General features: G+C 36.9%; 1 protein-coding gene across 3 annotated transcripts in view; it reads left to right on the forward strand.

The window, feature by feature from the left end:
* Positions 1-16,605, forward strand: part of GMPS (guanine monophosphate synthase) — a 50,401-nt gene that overhangs the window by 30,920 nt on the left and 2,876 nt on the right. For all 3 annotated transcript variants that reach the window (XM_024562953.3, XM_053918036.1, XM_053918037.1), the window contains 9 exons: positions 1,011-1,114; positions 5,190-5,383; positions 5,635-5,800; positions 7,745-7,896; positions 8,383-8,556; positions 9,830-9,935; positions 10,829-10,944; positions 13,278-13,403; positions 15,356-15,471. In XM_024562953.3, the coding sequence (XP_024418721.3) occupies positions 1,011-1,114; positions 5,190-5,383; positions 5,635-5,800; positions 7,745-7,896; positions 8,383-8,556; positions 9,830-9,935; positions 10,829-10,944; positions 13,278-13,403; positions 15,356-15,471 (1,254 nt within the window). The remainder of the gene's footprint in view (positions 1-1,010; positions 1,115-5,189; positions 5,384-5,634; positions 5,801-7,744; positions 7,897-8,382; positions 8,557-9,829; positions 9,936-10,828; positions 10,945-13,277; positions 13,404-15,355; positions 15,472-16,605) is intronic.

Here is a 16,605-nt window from a genome sequence, read left to right on the forward strand (position 1 = left end):
GCTCTGGGGATCTAACGTATAGCATGGTGACTACAGTTAACACTGTATTGTGTACTTGAACATTGATAAGAGAGTACATCTTAAATGTTCTCACCACACACACAAATGGTAACTATGTGAAGTGATGGATGCAGGAACTAACCTTATTGTGGTTATCATTTCACCATGTATATACGATACATACGAGTTCTGTCCAGAATGTATCCATCTATGTAATATGAAAAATAGAGACATTTTTTTGAAGAAGATACAAGAAACATTGTACATAGAACAATGTCGCCTCAGTCCCCTTCCAAGTAGGCACCTTGGGACCTCACACAGTTCTCCCAATCACCATCAGCTGCCCTTTCTTATTTTCCTGAATCTCACTGATGGTCTGAAATCTCTTCCCTTTCAAAGGAGATTTTAGTTTAGGGAAAAGCAAGAAGTCGCAGGGCACCAAATCTGGGCTGTAGGGGGGCCAAGTCACCTGGGTGATTTGATGTTTCGCCAAAAAAACTCAGCAGGAGACGTGATACATGAGTGGGCATGTTGTGATGAAGCTGCCAATTACCAGTTGCCCATAGCTACGGCCTTCTGAGCCATCTGAATCATTTCTGCAGAGGAATGTTCAAGCTTAATGGAAAATTTGATGCTGATGTGTTGCTCTACTCACTCAGTCATTTTGAACGTGACGGCCACACAGTACACATGCTCACTTGAGGGTACGTACCTCACCCACTGACTAGTACAGTGAAGTCGTCATTCATTGTTCATGCATGCGTGTTCCAGTCCACTCTCTGGCTGCCAGGTTACATCGATGTCATGCAAACACAGCTGGATAGTTTCTGGACAGACCTCGTATATAGTTAAAGTGTACAACTATAATGGTATATGTGTATATATAATTACCTTAAACTTACACAATGTTATATGTCAATTACATCTCAAGCTGGGGACAAAGTGAAAGAACCCATTAATCATGTGTTGAAGATATTTATGTGTTGTGTGTTAACTTTTTGTGTGTTTAGAGGCCTTCAGAAGGAAGAAATTGTTTTGCTCACCCATGGAGATAGTGTAGACAAAGTCGCCGACGGGTTCAAGGTTGTGGCACGTTCTGGGAACATTGTGGCAGGTGAAAACCCTAAAACTTTTGTAGATTTTATTTTTAAAAATTTATCTGGAGAGTCTAAGCATGTTTCTGTATGAGGTACTGTTTTTGATTTTTCTTTTTAAAGATATTGTAAATGTTTTAGGATTAATCACCAATTTGTGAAGGGAATTAAGTATTAGGAGGATTATTTAGAAGTTACTTACTGGTTTTCTCTGAAATACTTTTTAAGTGTTTATCCTAACATAAGTTTTTCAGACATAAAACACAGCAGCTATATTTTTATAGCTCAGGAAAAAGTTGAAAAACTGTCCATCTTTCTAGCGTGATATATTCATGATATATATGCCTTTTTAGATGCCTTCCTTAGGTATACATAGGATGTGTCTTGGACAGCTGCAGAACACTAGATTAAGCACGGAGGGGCATTTCTCTGAACCAGGGTTGGCAAGCTCTAACCTGCGGGTCAAATCCAGCAAGAAGCCTGGTTTTGTATGTCCAAAATTAAGAATATAATTTTTACATTATTAAAGGTTATAATAAAAGAGAGACTATACATATACACTCCACAAAGCCTCACAGTTTTACTATGTAGCTCTCTACAGAAACTTTGTCATTCCATGCACTGCTTTCTGGAGGAAGAGGAGTTTATTTTCTGGCTGTTTGTAATCACTTGCTTACTTGATAACTGTAATATAAATAAATCACCAGTCGTCCTAGAAGGCAGTAAAAGAAAGTGGGTTTATTAATAAAGTTTTTTGTTTAAAATGCCATATCTAATAAATAATAAGTTGAAAAAAGATTTGTCGTGGATAAAATGAATTGAGTAATCTTCCCGCAGTTACTTAAGAGACTAATCTATTCCCATAAGAATGATCAAGAATGGTTTTCATATTGAAATGTTTTCACTTCATATGAAAGATCAATAGTGGTGCATAGCTTATGCATTTTTATTAATTTAACAAATATTTCAGTACCTACTATGTACCATGCACAGTTCTAAGTGCCAAGATAAAGTAATGAGCAAAATGGACAAAATCTTGGTTTAACATTCTATTTAAGGGGAGGCACAGACAACACAATGCATCAGTTGACAGTGTTTATAAAGTGCATTGAAAAACTAGGGGAAGAGAGGAGTGTTGCAGAATGTGTGTGATAGAAGGTTGTTAATGTTTGATATCAGATACTCAAGGAAGGTATTTCTGTAAGATGATACTGGACGTGAAGGAACTAAGTGCACACCCTTCTGGAGATTTGGAGGAAAAGGAAAGAGCAGTACAAAGCTTCTTGGATGGGACCACGTGTGAGGAACAGCAAGGAGACTGACCAGGTGGCTGGAGTGGAGTAAACGTGGGGGAGAGTGGAAGCAGTTGAGGCCAGAGAGGTTGCTGGGCACCAGAACACAGGACGTTTGAGGCCATTATGAAACCATTTGCTTTACTCTGTGGTAGTAATCAGGAAAGGAGAGAGAATGGTCTAAGGAACAGTGTGACAGAGGTGGGAGTGGTCAGGGGTGATTGGATTCTCAGAGATCTTACATGTATTTTGTTAGATTTATACCTAAGTATTTCATTTTGGGGGTGTGCTTATATTAATTGTATTGTGCTTTAAATTTCAAATTCCACTTGTTCACTGCTGATATTGGGAAAGCAATGAACTTTTGGTATTAACCTGTATTCTGCAGTCCAGCTCTGATCACTTACTATTCAGGAGTTTGTTGTTGTTGTTGTTGTTGTTGTTGTTGTTGTTGTTGCTTTGAGGTTTTTTGCATAGACCTGGAGGTGAGAACATGGTCTGTTTTGGGAATCACACTTGCTTGCATGGCTGGAGTAGAGAATGAATGGGAAGATAAGAGATGAGACTAATTAGACAGTGGCCATTTAATGGAGAGTCTTTGTTCAATATAAGGGACTTGGCCTTTGTCCTAGAGTCAAGGAGTCAGCAAACTACAGCCTCCCACCAGATCCGGCCCACTGCCTGTTTTTTCATGACTTACAGGCTAGTATGGTTTTTGTTTTTAAATGGCTGGAAAAAATTTTTAGAGAGAATTATATTTTGTGACATGTGAAAATTAAATGAAATTCAAATTTCAGTGTTCATAAATAAAGGTTTTTTTAAAGATTTTATTTATTTTTAAGGGGAGGGGAAGGGAAGGAGAAAGAGAGGGATTGAAACATCAGTGTGTGATTGCCTCTCAAGTACCTTCTCTCTGGGGACCTAACCTGCAACCCAGGCCCTAGACTGGGAATCAAACTGGCAACCCTCTGATTTGCAGGCCCATGCTCAATCCACTGAGCTATGCCAGCCGGGGAGATAGTTTTATTGGAACACAGCAACATCTATTACTTTAAGTATTGCTTGTAGATCACAGGTGGCAAACACAAGGCCCACAGGCTGAATCTGGCCCTCCACCTTGTTTTATCCGGCCTGGCACCTTGTTTCTACCTGGCGGCAGCGCCGAGCTCTTGCTTAACTGTTAGGGAGTAGTTACATTCATACAGTCCTAAAATCACATTCGGACCTTGGAAGGCAGCCACGAGGCTGATGTGGCCCCTGGTGAAAATGAGTTCGACACTGCTGTTGTAGATGATTGTATTTGCTTTAGTGACGGCAGGGCCTACAAAGGCTAAAGTACTTACTCTCTGGCCCTTCATAGGAAAAGGTTACCAAATCCCACTGGACATAACGTTCATGAAAGTGTGGGCGCCCCTAATGACTGAGTCCTTCTGGAGCTTTTATCTCTCACAATTATTCTGGCTGAGCCTCCAGCAATATGTAAGTTGTGGTTCAAGTTTTCCCGCCTCAGCAGTGGTTCCTGTGGGGTTGACACTCATGGGTTTCTGGTCTTTAAGTTGTGATTCTCTGTATTTACCTGTTAGTCTCTCCAAGAGCAATAGTCAGCTTTTTACTTCTTGTTAGTACAGTGTGGCATTTTGCAGCTTTTTACATGCTGGACTGGCAAATGGAAGTTAGACTGAATTCTGATATGTTTTGAAGGGAGATATGGAGGATTTGCTGTTGGATTGCATGTGGAGTAGGGAAGTAAGAGTAGAGTCAAGTTTTAACTCCCAAGTTTTTCAGCCTGAGAGCCAGAGGATGAAGCTTCCATTTATCTAATGGGAAGGAATGCAGATGTTTGGGTTTGCATATTTAATTCAATATACCTTATTAAATGTTGAAATGAAAGTATACATGAGTCAGTTGTATACATGAGTCTAGACTGGAGAGAACCGGGATAGGGGTACAGATTTGGGAGTTCCAACATATGTGTAGAATTTAAGGTCATGAGTTTGAGATCACTGAGAATGTACAGAGAAGAGATTTAAGGGCTGAGTGGTGGGCAGCTTGCATGTGTGGAGATGGATAGGATGAAGAGGAACCAACAAAGGATTCAGAAAGAACAGACGGTGAACTAAGAAGTGAACTGGGGGGAGAGTGGTGTCCTGGCAGCCAAGTAAATAAAGTGTGAGGTGCCCTACTATAGTGGAATGCGTATGAGTTTGGGAGCCTTCAGGCCTGTTTAACTACTTAACTCTGAGTTTAGTCAAGTATCTTGATATCTGTTAACAGGGGTAATACATGCACACATGAAATATCTAACCTAACATCTGATAGACAGTAGTTAATCAGTAATTGTTAGAAACATAGTAGGTCAGTGAAATTATATTTATGGTTAATAGTACACGTGGAATATCCTCTTTTCTCACTTATGAGGCTCTTCTCATAGAGAAAGTTGGTACCTGCATGTTGCATGTGAAAGCCATGTGGGTCCAAGAACCAAAACTGAGTTACTGCGTTAAATAATCAGGAGAATTGAAGGAATCTCGGTGGAGAAGTGAGGTACCGTGAAATAACCTGTGTAGGGCTTATTTTACTGTCATATACTTCAGTAATTGCTACATAAGAAAAGATTTTTATAAAGAAAGATCATGGTAATACAGTTTTTGTTTTCATTATTTTTTCCTGGTGCTAAAAATCTAACTAATTTATACCAGTTTTCACATTTCTAGAGGAAGAAATTGTTAGGAATTACTGTGGGTACTACTTGAGCCTTTTCAATATGAAAAAATTTTAATATGTGATTATTTTCTCTGTAAAGGTATAGCAAATGAATCTAAAAAATTATATGGAGTACAGTTCCACCCTGAAGTTGGCCTTACAGAAAATGGGAAAGTAATACTGAAGAACTTCCTTTATGAAATAGCTGGGTGCAGTGGGACCTTCACTGTGCAGAACAGAGAACTTGAGTGCATTCGAGAGATCAAAGAGAGAGTAGGCACGTCGAAAGTTTTGGTAAGCAGAGAGTCTACAAATGTGTGTCTAATGCTGGAGCTCAGAGCCAGCTTCTTCAACATAGAGTGCTGACTGGGTGGTCATATGCTTTGTGAGTTGCACTGGTTCAGAGTGCTTTTTCAGTTACCATACATTCCTTTGATACCGTGTTTTTAGGTAATGATTTAAGCTGATTGTTTTTATTTTGTTTGCTTATTGTACTCAATTTGGGGTTTTGTTTTTGTTTTTGTTTTTTCCATCTCACCCTACAGGTTTTACTCAGTGGTGGCGTAGACTCGACAGTTTGTACGGCTTTGCTGAATCGTGCTTTGAACCAAGATCAGGTCATTGCTGTGCACATTGACAACGGCTTTATGAGAAAACGAGAAAGCCAGTCTGTAGAAGAGGCCCTCAAAAAACTTGGAATTCAGGTCAAAGGTATTGATGAACCCCAGAAAAGTTAATTTGCATGTCAGGACTGCTTGAGTCAAATCTAGCCTTATAAACCACACACCAAGGAAGCACATTGCCTTAATCAAGTACAGTTTTTCCCAATAATCTCATGGTTGAAAATATTTTTGATTTTTATATTATAATTAGTTCTGGTTCAGAAGGGGTCCCAGTATTTTAAAACTGTTGGTTACTCCTAATGTTATATATAGAACAGTAAGTTACTATTTTCTAGCTATCATTGTTCTTTTCTATTCATTCTCTTTCTTTTTGTAAGTTATCTTTTCCCACCCCTAGTATTTATGCATGAGAATACCCAAGCCTGCCTATAGCAGGTATGGTTATACAGATGATTTTACAAACAGGAAGGCTCATATGGAGAAGAGGACTGAAAAGTCTATAGTCATAAGGCCTCTAGTAAACTTCTCAGGCCATAACTGCATTTACATTAGTGGAAATCTTTTTTTAAAAAAATAAGGTGCTATCAATAGTTATAGTGAAATCAAGTCAGTAGTTTAATGATGCAAACCATATATATTATTGAACTAATTGAAATTTGTGCTAAAAGGTTGAATGTAAAATGAAGACTTGTAGTAAACATGAAGAGAAGTCTATTTCTCCTTTTGAAGCTTCACTCAATGACAAGTGGGCATAAGACAAGTGTCGTGCCACAACGACCAAGAATAGAGGAGGGGCTAGGGGCCTAATGGCTTCAACAGCTTGTCCAAGGTGGAAAGCCGATGGATAAAGCCAGTTATCTCCAAGCTAGTGAAGTTTAAGTTTCATGATCCCTCATGCCAAATCATTTCCAGAATTCTGGGAGGGACCCTAGGATTTTCTTCACATGGTCATATTTTTATGAATTTTACAAGTGAGATATGTTATTTTAATTTTTTTAAAGTTTTTTATTTACTTTTAGAGAGAGGGGAATGGAAGGAGAAAGAGGGGAAAAAGCAGCAATGTGTGGTTGCCTCTTGCATGCCCCCATCTGGGGACCTGGCCTGCAACCCAGGCATGTGCCATGAGTGGGAATCGAACTGGTGACCTTTTGGTTTGCAGGCCGGCACTCAGTCCACTGAGCCATACCAGCCAGGGCACAAATGAGATATTTTAACAATGTGTAATTAATAAAGTTCACTTTGTTTTCTCTAACTTGCTTTCTGTTGGGTGGTGTTCGAGTGGCTGTGGGCATTTTGGGATAAGGCTAAGAAAAGGTTGAGTTAGGTATACATTTAATTCGGGTTTGGTGGTATAGGCATGCCTTGGAGATACAGCAAGTTCCATTGCAGACCATCATAATAAGGTGAATCATAATTCTTTTTGCAAGTGGAGGTTCTTGCCTTCCTTTTGTAAAAAAAAAAAAAAAAAAAAAGGAAAGAAAAAAAAAGTAGTATCTGTGAGATGCAATAAATCAAAGCCCAGTAAAACGAGGCATGCCTGTACTTACGTGATTTGTAATTGTTTCTGTGTATAGGTAAGTTCCTGTTAGCCATCCTAGTATTGACTTTAATTCTTTAAACATTTGTTATTCTTTTTCTTGACAAGGACCTCCAAATTGTAAACATTCTTAGCCCCACAAAAACCCGCCTCTGTTCCTGGTAATTTACGTAGTAAAATGGAGGACTTGTGGGGTGGAGGTGAGGGGAGGAAGCCAACAAAAGCAAGACTTCTGGGGGGCTCAGCAATTGGAAGCATTGGGGGGCATGGTTCTCTGGGTGAGCCTAAAGTGGATTGGTCGAAAACTGGGAAGCAGATTCTTTTCCTCAGCATACTAACAAACTGCTGCTGTCCCTCTCCGTCAGAAGACTGGATTTATTCCGTAGAGACACTAAACAGGAGTGGCTTTGGACTTGGGCATATCAGTACCAGGCACACCAGCCAGGGCTAAAAATCTTCTTTTAGATTAAAACATGTTTCTGCTCTCTTGCCCAGTGATAAATGCTGCTCACTCTTTCTACAATGGAACAACAACTCTACCGATATCAGAGGAAGACAGAACTCCACGGAAAAGAATTAGCAAAACGTTAAATATGACTACAAGTCCTGAGGAGAAAAGGAAAATCATTGGGGATACTTTTGTTAAGGTGCCTTTTTAACATCCTCCGCGTAGCATTGTTTGATGTGAATTTTAGTATTTATTTTTCTTTGTCATTATATCAAGTAACTAAATTTGTTAGTTTTGTTTTTTTTTGTTTTTTGGTTTTGCTAAGAGGTTTACTGTATATTGCTGTTATGTAGACTGGTAAAAACTGTTTTATGTTTAAAAAGCATGTGTACTTACTTGTACTATTGTTTTAACTAAGAACAGCTATTTTCAGTTGATATTAGATGTTCAGTGTTTCAGGGGGCTAGATTTTAGCTTTTGGAGGGGGGAATGTTTGCAAACCTTTTTGAATCGTGTGAAAGCATGTTCTTAGTGTTCTTAAAGGAATTTATTTTGGGAATGGGTGGGTTTCATCTGGTCAGCATTGCACAAGAACTTCTGAGAAATTTAGCTGAAAGTATAAAATTTTGCTGTCTTGCTGAAAGATTCCCCTTTTAAAAGGCTGTTTTGTGCCTGCTGGTTATAGATCGCCAACGAAGTAATTGGAGAAATGAACCTGAAACCTGAGGAAGTTTTCCTTGCCCAAGGTACCTTAAGGCCAGATCTCATTGAAAGTGCATCCCTTGTTGCAAGTGGCAAAGCTGAACTCATCAAAACCCATCATAACGACACAGAGCTTATCAGGAAGTTGAGAGAAGAGGTAAAAACTTACATGAACTTTCCCATAAAGCCTCTTTTCTTCCCTCCCTTAACCATTTTTAAGTGTACAGTTCAGTGGTTTTCAGTGTGTTTGCATTGTTGTGAAACTGATTTCTGTAACTTTTCATCTTGCAAGTTGACACACTCTATGCCCGTCCAACAACAGCTCCCCTTTTCTCCCTCCCCCCCAACCCTAGATAGTTACAATTCTGCTTTCTCTTTCAATGATTTGACTACTTAAGGGTAGCTCATGTAAGTGAAATCATACTATGACTGGTGTATTTCACTTAGCATAGGCCCTCAAGGTTAGTGCATGTTAAGATGTCCTTTTTAAGGCTGAATAATATTCTGTTGTGTGTGTATATACCTATTTTGTGCATCCATTTCTCTGTCAGTGTGCATTTTGGTTGCCTCCACTTTTGGTTACTGTGAATTGTGCTGTAAATATGGGTTTGCAGATATCTCTTGTAGACTCTGCTTTCAGTTCTTTTGGAATATGCCAAGAAGTGGGATTGATGGATCACATGGTAGTTATATTTTTAATATTTTGAGGCTTCCTTAATATTTCCATAGTGGTTATGCCGTGTTACATTCCCATCAGCAATGCCAGGAGTTCTCATTTCTCCATACCTTGCCAACACTTGTTACTCTGTTTTTTTGATAGTAGCTATCATAATGGCTGAATTAGCTCTCTCTCTTTATTTTGAGCATCTTAGTGAGTGTGTAGTGGTTATATCATTGTGGTTTTGATTTGCATTTTTCTAATAGCTAATGATATTAAATATTTTTTCCATGTGCTTTTTAGCTGTTTATCTTCTTTGGAGAAATATCAATTCAGATCTTTTGTTCCTTTTTGTTCCTATTTATTTTTTTATTGAATTGTAAGTGTTCCTTATATATTCTAATTAGAAGTTCTTTGTAAGATACATGATTTGCCTTATGTGGGTTGTCTTTTCACTTTCTTGATGGTATTTGGAGAGTTTTATTTTGAAACACTAGTATATTTTTAACTTCCCTTGTAGTCTAAAGAGAACTGTATCAAAGATAGAGGGTAAGTTTGCTTTGTTTATATTTAAAAGGTTTATATTTAAAATGTGTCTCAAAGACAAATAAGGTCACTAAAATATTCATCTAATGCCTATAAGCATGCAGGAAGAAATGAAGTTTTAAAGCTAAGGTAAAAGATAACAGGGAAAGCCAATAATTTGTTATTCTTTGTTTTCCATGTCACTTAGGTTACTAATTTGTGTTAATTGGCTTTTTTCCCCCTGTAGGGAAAAGTAATAGAACCTCTGAAAGATTTTCATAAAGATGAAGTAAGAATTTTAGGCAGAGAACTTGGACTTCCAGAAGAGTTAGTTTCCAGACATCCATTCCCAGGTAAAATTAAAATGGAATTCTGTATTTAGTCTTTGACCTTCATTTTGAAGAAAAATCAATTCAGACAATTGTGAAATACTTTGTTATCCCAGGCAATACGTACCCTGAGGGAATGGAAAAGGGGGTTAGGGAATAAGCATTCTTTTTAGTATCTAGTATACTTATTTTATTAAGTACTTATTTTCCATTGTAGTTATGTTTAAATACTGTACCACTCCTGTATGTCTGGCATATAATGCTGCCATCAGATGAGAAAACGAAGGCTTAGAGATATTTTAGTAACACTGCCAGACAGTTCTTGGTGTCAGAGCTGGGGTTTGTATGTTCTTTCTATGATGCCATGATGGAAGACAGGGCTCAAACTTGTTCTCTGAAATCCTTATACCATGGCTCACTTGTCTGAATTACTGCACCACTTCTTTGCACAGGCTGTGTGTGACTACTTCATAAACAAATAAAAAATACTCTTTAAATAGTCATTTGCTGTCATTTAGAAAAATAATTAATTAGAGGTGATACTTGTTTAAAATTAGGACTGAGAATCTTAACGTGTTTTTATTGCGAATTTAGGCAAGTCTGTACCTGAGTTTCTAGCTCTCATCATTTGGAGATGAGTTGAGAGAATGGTCTAATTAAAATAAACAGTAACAGCTCACAATTCTTGCGTACTGATAGGTGCTAGGCATTCTGCTAAATATTTTACATATATTGTCTTATTTGATTCTTGAAACTATTAGTAATGGTGATATGTCATTTATATCTAAAATGAAGAAAAAAACTTAAAATGGCACATGGGGTTTAATTTTTTTAAATGATTTTGAAAGGATTTGGGGAGTAGTGACATTTTTATATTAAATTCTTATGTTAAATACCATTGTTCCTCTTCTCTGTAGGTCCTGGTCTGGCAATCAGAGTGATATGTGCTGAAGAACCTTACATTTGTAAGGACTTTCCTGAAACCAACAATATTTTGAAAATAGTAGCTGATTTCTCTGCAAGTGTTAAAAAGGTAATAATTTACATTGAATTTGTATGTTTTGAGAGCTTTAAACAGTTTAAGCTAATTAGTGCAAAGAATTGAATAGATTCTTGTACTCCAGAATTTACAGTGAATTTATTTGGCTTTCTTTATTTGAAGATTCAGAGTAATTTTACCTTAGAAATGATTATGAAGAAAATATTCTACAGAGACACTTAAATGCAAACTTTTATTTCCAGTCATAGAGCCAATTAGATACCCTGAATCCTTAAAAATGCTAGATATGAAAAGGTGTTTTAAAATACTTTATATATGTTGCAAGAAAGCAAGGGTGTTTATTTTAGCTCCATATTGAAGATGACTGGAAAAGTATTCCAGTCCTTCTGTAGATTTTGGTGCCTGAATTCACAATCTGTGTGGTCTGGAAAAACTGCAAGCTAAGAATTCAGTTCTAATATAAAGTGGACCTTGGTGACAGTGCTCACAGACGTCAAGCAAGAAGCAGTGCAAATTAATTTACTCTTTGAAATATCTCCAGTCGGGCCTCAAAGAATTCTCATAAATAACAGTTCCAACAAATAAGCACTTAACAATAAAAAATTACAAAATATGTGTAGAAATAAGGCACCATGAATGAAAGCTAGTGGAAACTAGCAGGACAAAACCCTCAAACACTTCCAGTACTGGAATTAGCAGATGGCATAAAGTACATAAAATAAAAGAAGCAATTGATAATAAGGTATATGCTAAGAAGCTATCAAAATGACTGGGCAGTTTCTAAAAAGTTCTAGAAATGAAAATAACTAAAATTAAAAACAGCTAAGAAAAGATGCTAAGACATTATACAGACATCAGAACAAAGCATCAAAGAGGAAATGTGGACAGAAGTTAAGATAGAATGAAAAGGTCAACTTGAACATATTTTCAGAGGAGATAATAGACAAAATACTTGAATTCCTTTATACTGGTTAAAGACCATGCCTTGGATTCGGGAAAACATAACACGTCTCTATCAGGATAAAGGAAAAGAATTTGACGTTGAGCTGACATACCTAGCAAAGCTGCACACTTCCTAAAGTCAAAGCAGCTGTAGGGAAAAGTTGATTTACCATACAAAGGGAAGACCATTATACAGAAAGCAATGGTAAAAGCAAGAAGACTTGAAAGTTCCAAGAGAATATTTATGAACAGTAATGAATAGATACATTGCCTTCTCAATAGAGGCGGTGGTTCTTAACCCTGCTTGTATATTAGAATCATCTGAGGGAGCCTTTGATGTACACTATGCTGGGACCCCTTCTTCTAGAATTTCTTATTTAATCTGGGATGGAACCTGATCATACTGAGTAATTTGAGTCTACAGCTAGGCTTGAGAACCACTGTTAAAAGGACTGACTTTAGCAGAAGCAAAAGATTTCTAGGAAAAAGGTCTCAGATACAAGAAAAGGTGGTAAACAAAGACAATGGTAAGTGGCTAAAATTCAAGCAAACATGGAATACATAAAAAAAATAATGATCTGTAATTTTGGTGTTTATTTAAAAAACACTGTAATAATATATAACTAATAGCATGTAAGCCACAAGGGGATTGATTGGAGTTAAAGCTTTTTAAAATGATTGTATTGTTTGCCAGGAGGTTAGAGAGATTAGTTCTCTTTTGTTAAATACGCATGCTAACATCTAAGGGGAACTACTAAAAGACTAAAAATGGAGGGTTTAACTTCAAAACCAATGGGAAATAAAGGAGCTGGGAGAAGTTATCAGTTCACAATGTAAGAAAGGAGAAAGAAGCATAGAAAGTGGGACAAATAGAAACTACTGAATAAAGTAGTAGAATGAAATCAGCCATATCATTAACCCACAATTAATTAAAAGGACTAGCATCTCTAGTTAAGACATAGATTGTCAAAGTAGATTGAAAAGTAAAATCTAACTATAGTCTCTTTACCTATGAATCGAAGGGGTGAAAATAAAAGAATGGAAAAAAATACACCAGGTAAATTAGCCCCCCAAAAGGAAATAGGAAGATTAATTTCAGACAAAATTGACTTTATGGCAAGAAATTTTACTAGAGAGAAGGAAAAGGTTTGACTTGTGAAGCAGGTTCCTTGCTGGTGACAGAGCGTTAAAGCCTAGATGTAAATCTAATCCGTGTTTCTTAACCTGATATTTAGCTTCTGATAGCCCTAGCCCTCAGGAGTGAAATTCGGATTTACTGCATAGCACACACAAGTCAGAGAGAAATGCCCAATAGGATCTATTACTGGAAACTAGTAAGTGTAAATATGTCAGATAGTAATAGATACCAAAAGAGTGAGTACCTTTTTCCTTGAAACCTTAAGAAATATCTCTGGTTTTCTCAGCCACACACGCTATTACAAAGAGTCAAAGCCTGCACTACAGAAGAGGACCAGGAGAAGTTGATGCAAATTACAAGTCTGCATTCACTGAATGCCTTCCTTCTGCCAATTAAAACTGTCGGTGTGCAGGTGAGTTGTGTGAATTCACTGACTGACCTGTGACATTGTAGGAATTCTTTGTAACTTTCTGCAGGTGTTCTTTCCGCTAATACTCCTCTAATACGGAAATAGGAATGACTTAGGAATATGAAAAAATATATACCAAGTATAGAAATGTAAAAAGGCAATGTTTTCTATAATGTTTATGGAGTTAAGAAGGTTATAAGAACTCAATATTCAGACTGAGATTTTATAGTTTTGGAGCATCTATCATCCCTTAACAAAAGTAAATAATCAAAGAATAATTTGCTCTAGGGTTAGCTTGTTTGTTTTTGCCTTGAAGGACAATCACCAAGAGGTCATGTTCTCATTTACCCGTCTTGGTATGAAATACACCGTGGCTTTAGAAGTATCCAACTGCAAGAAGGCCCCAGATGGATATATTACGCCATCAGGTTTCACCGTTTTAGGTCTTGTTTTTAGCCTGTGTACTTGTTAAACCAGTGCTCTCTGCTTCTGTCTCATCTTTTCTCTCTTAGCTGTGGTAATGCACAGGTAACATTTTTGTATTGTTCTGTCTTTTCCAGTTGTAAAAGCATATGAGGATAATGTAGTTTCAAAGTTTAGAGTGCTATTCATAATTAGATTATATTCTTTATTTGTGGGATTCTCAAGTGAGTTTCTGGGGAAAAAACCATCAGAGGGTAGAGAAGAGGAAGGTTTCTTTTCTGTTATTTAGAGTTTATAGTAAAATGAAAACTATAAAATATGTCAGTGATTTAACTTAAGATGGTATGAGTATCAGTTGCTGGGTTAATGTGTTTATAATGGCCTTGTAGAATAGAATTATGTGTGGAAAGAAATGAACTGTTTTAGAGATTATTCATGTAAAACTTAATAAATATACTTTTTCCTGAATTTGTTGGATGAGTGACTTTAAAAATTGAAGCTTATTCAGGTTCCACTACTCTTCCCATTAAAATGAAAGGCTTTTTTTGTTAGGTATTTAACTTCATTCTAGTCTTTTAGGCCTTTGGAGAGCCTTAGAAGCGCAATAAAAATCGTGACACATGGTTAGGATAGCAATGAAGTTTATTTTCTAAATACCAAAGTAAACTATACTGGTAAAAATAATAAAAATGCACTACATTTGAAAGGAATTGTCTCTGTTCTTGCTCTCCAGCTGTGTTGTATGTGTTCTCGCACATACATTTATTTTAAAAAGAGAATTACACTGATACACTGTCACTTTTTTTCCTTAACTGAACATCATGAACTTATCTTTTCATGCCACTGCAAGTAGATGATTCTTAACTGCTTATATTCCATAAATTGTATTCCATACATGGTTACACCACACTTTTAATCTTTCCCCTACCTGTGGGCATTTCATTGTTACAGGCATTTTAGCAAGTAATGTTTTATTTCTTGAAGCAGTTACTCATGTGCTTTCGTTAGATCATTTCCTGGATTAAAAGCATGTACATTTTAAACTTTGATAGATACTATCAAATTAGCATTCACATAGTCTGAATTCTCGTTTTCTCAGTATAGTGGGTATTAGGTAATTGTCTAATGACTATTAAAATTGCTTTTCAGTTTAATATGATTTTTTTTAAAAAAGAAAATTAACTTGGATTAAACAGGACAAAGAAAAAAGGAATCAATATTAGTACAATATTAGTACAATTAGTATCAATATTTAATTTTTTTTAATTAACTATTTAAGCTCAGTTTAAAAGAAATTGGTAAGTGAAAGTTTATGAAACTAGTTTTTACCTCTGACCTAAGAATCCTTTATTCACACAATCAAGGATTTATTTATATTATTAGAGAAATATCCATACATACTTTTATAAAACAAGCTTTTCTTTTTCTCAGAAAATAATTGTCATTAATGGTGTCACCATACATGAAATGTTTTCCAGTCCATCTTTTGGCTTCTATAAAACAGTTAAAATTGATCGTATTTTTACTTTCAGGGTGATTGTCGTTCCTACAGTTACGTGTGTGGAATCTCCAGCAAAGATGAACCTGACTGGGAGTCTCTTATTTTCCTGGCTAGGCTCATACCTCGCATGTGTCACAACATTAACAGGTGTGTTCTGCAGTGGGAACAGGTGAGGTGTAATGGGAGGATGTGCTTTTTCAGGTTTTTCCACTACTGAAGGACCAAAAGGCTCAAGCGTGGGTACAGGTACACACTTAGGCCACAATTGATGACGTTTTTAATAAGATCTTGTGTTTTGTTCCTTCAACACAGTACAGTCATCTGCTTACTTTTTTGTTTGTTTAAAGGAAAAATAGAAAGGATTTTTATTTTAGTATCAAATATTAAAGGCAGTTTTAAAATATGTCTTCTAAATCAGCAGCTTACACTGGCCATTGGTTATATGGTAACATTCCAGAAGGATTGAAAAAATATCTAAAGGTTATATAGTTAATTTAATAATAATCTCAGGGGAAATCAAAGAAAAGAAATAGGCATATGTCAGCTATCATTCAAATAACTACCTGTATAATTTATTTTCAGTTTAGTTTGTCAGATTTATTTTTCCTTTGATTTGCGCGTTAATTTTTGTGTTGGACGTGTCAACAGCTGACTCCCCTTGAGTCGTGTGACCCCGCTTCCCTCCAGCTGTGTTCCAGACTGACTTTTATTAGCGCCTCCAGCCGTGTGTCTTCCTATCTTTCAAACAGGTGTTTACTGAAAGCAGTGCTGAGTTATTCCTGCTAGAAGAGAACAGCAGCATACCAAGTTTGGGGCCCATTTTGGTGACATTTTTAATAAAATGGAAAGGAGAATCTCTCCTTGGGATCAGTGTTTCCCAAAGTGAAAGATTGAGTGGTCAAATAAGTTTGGGAAATCCACTGACGCTTCATCTTGGAGGCTCCAGTGTATATTATTAGCCTGTTACAATTTCTGAAGTTCTGTTGTAAAGCAACTTGTTTGTTTAACTCAGTGTTTTCCCAGGCTTATGAGTATTAATTTCTTGTAGCTACCATAACATGACCACAAACTGGGAGGCTTATCACAAGAGAAATTGTTCTCTCGAGGTGTGGGAGGCTAGGAGTCTGAAATCAAAGTGTCAGCAGGGCCCATGTGCTCTCTCACAGCTCAGGGGGAGGTCCTTTCTCGGCTTTTCCTAGTTTCTGATCTTTGTTGGCAGTCCTTGGCTCGTTTCAGTGTAACTCCAGTCTCTGTCTCTATCCTCACACCGCCCTCTTCTGT

The sequence above is a fragment of the Desmodus rotundus genome, chromosome 2 (assembly GCF_022682495.2).
Source record: "Desmodus rotundus isolate HL8 chromosome 2, HLdesRot8A.1, whole genome shotgun sequence".
NCBI lineage: Eukaryota > Metazoa > Chordata > Mammalia > Chiroptera > Phyllostomidae > Desmodus > Desmodus rotundus.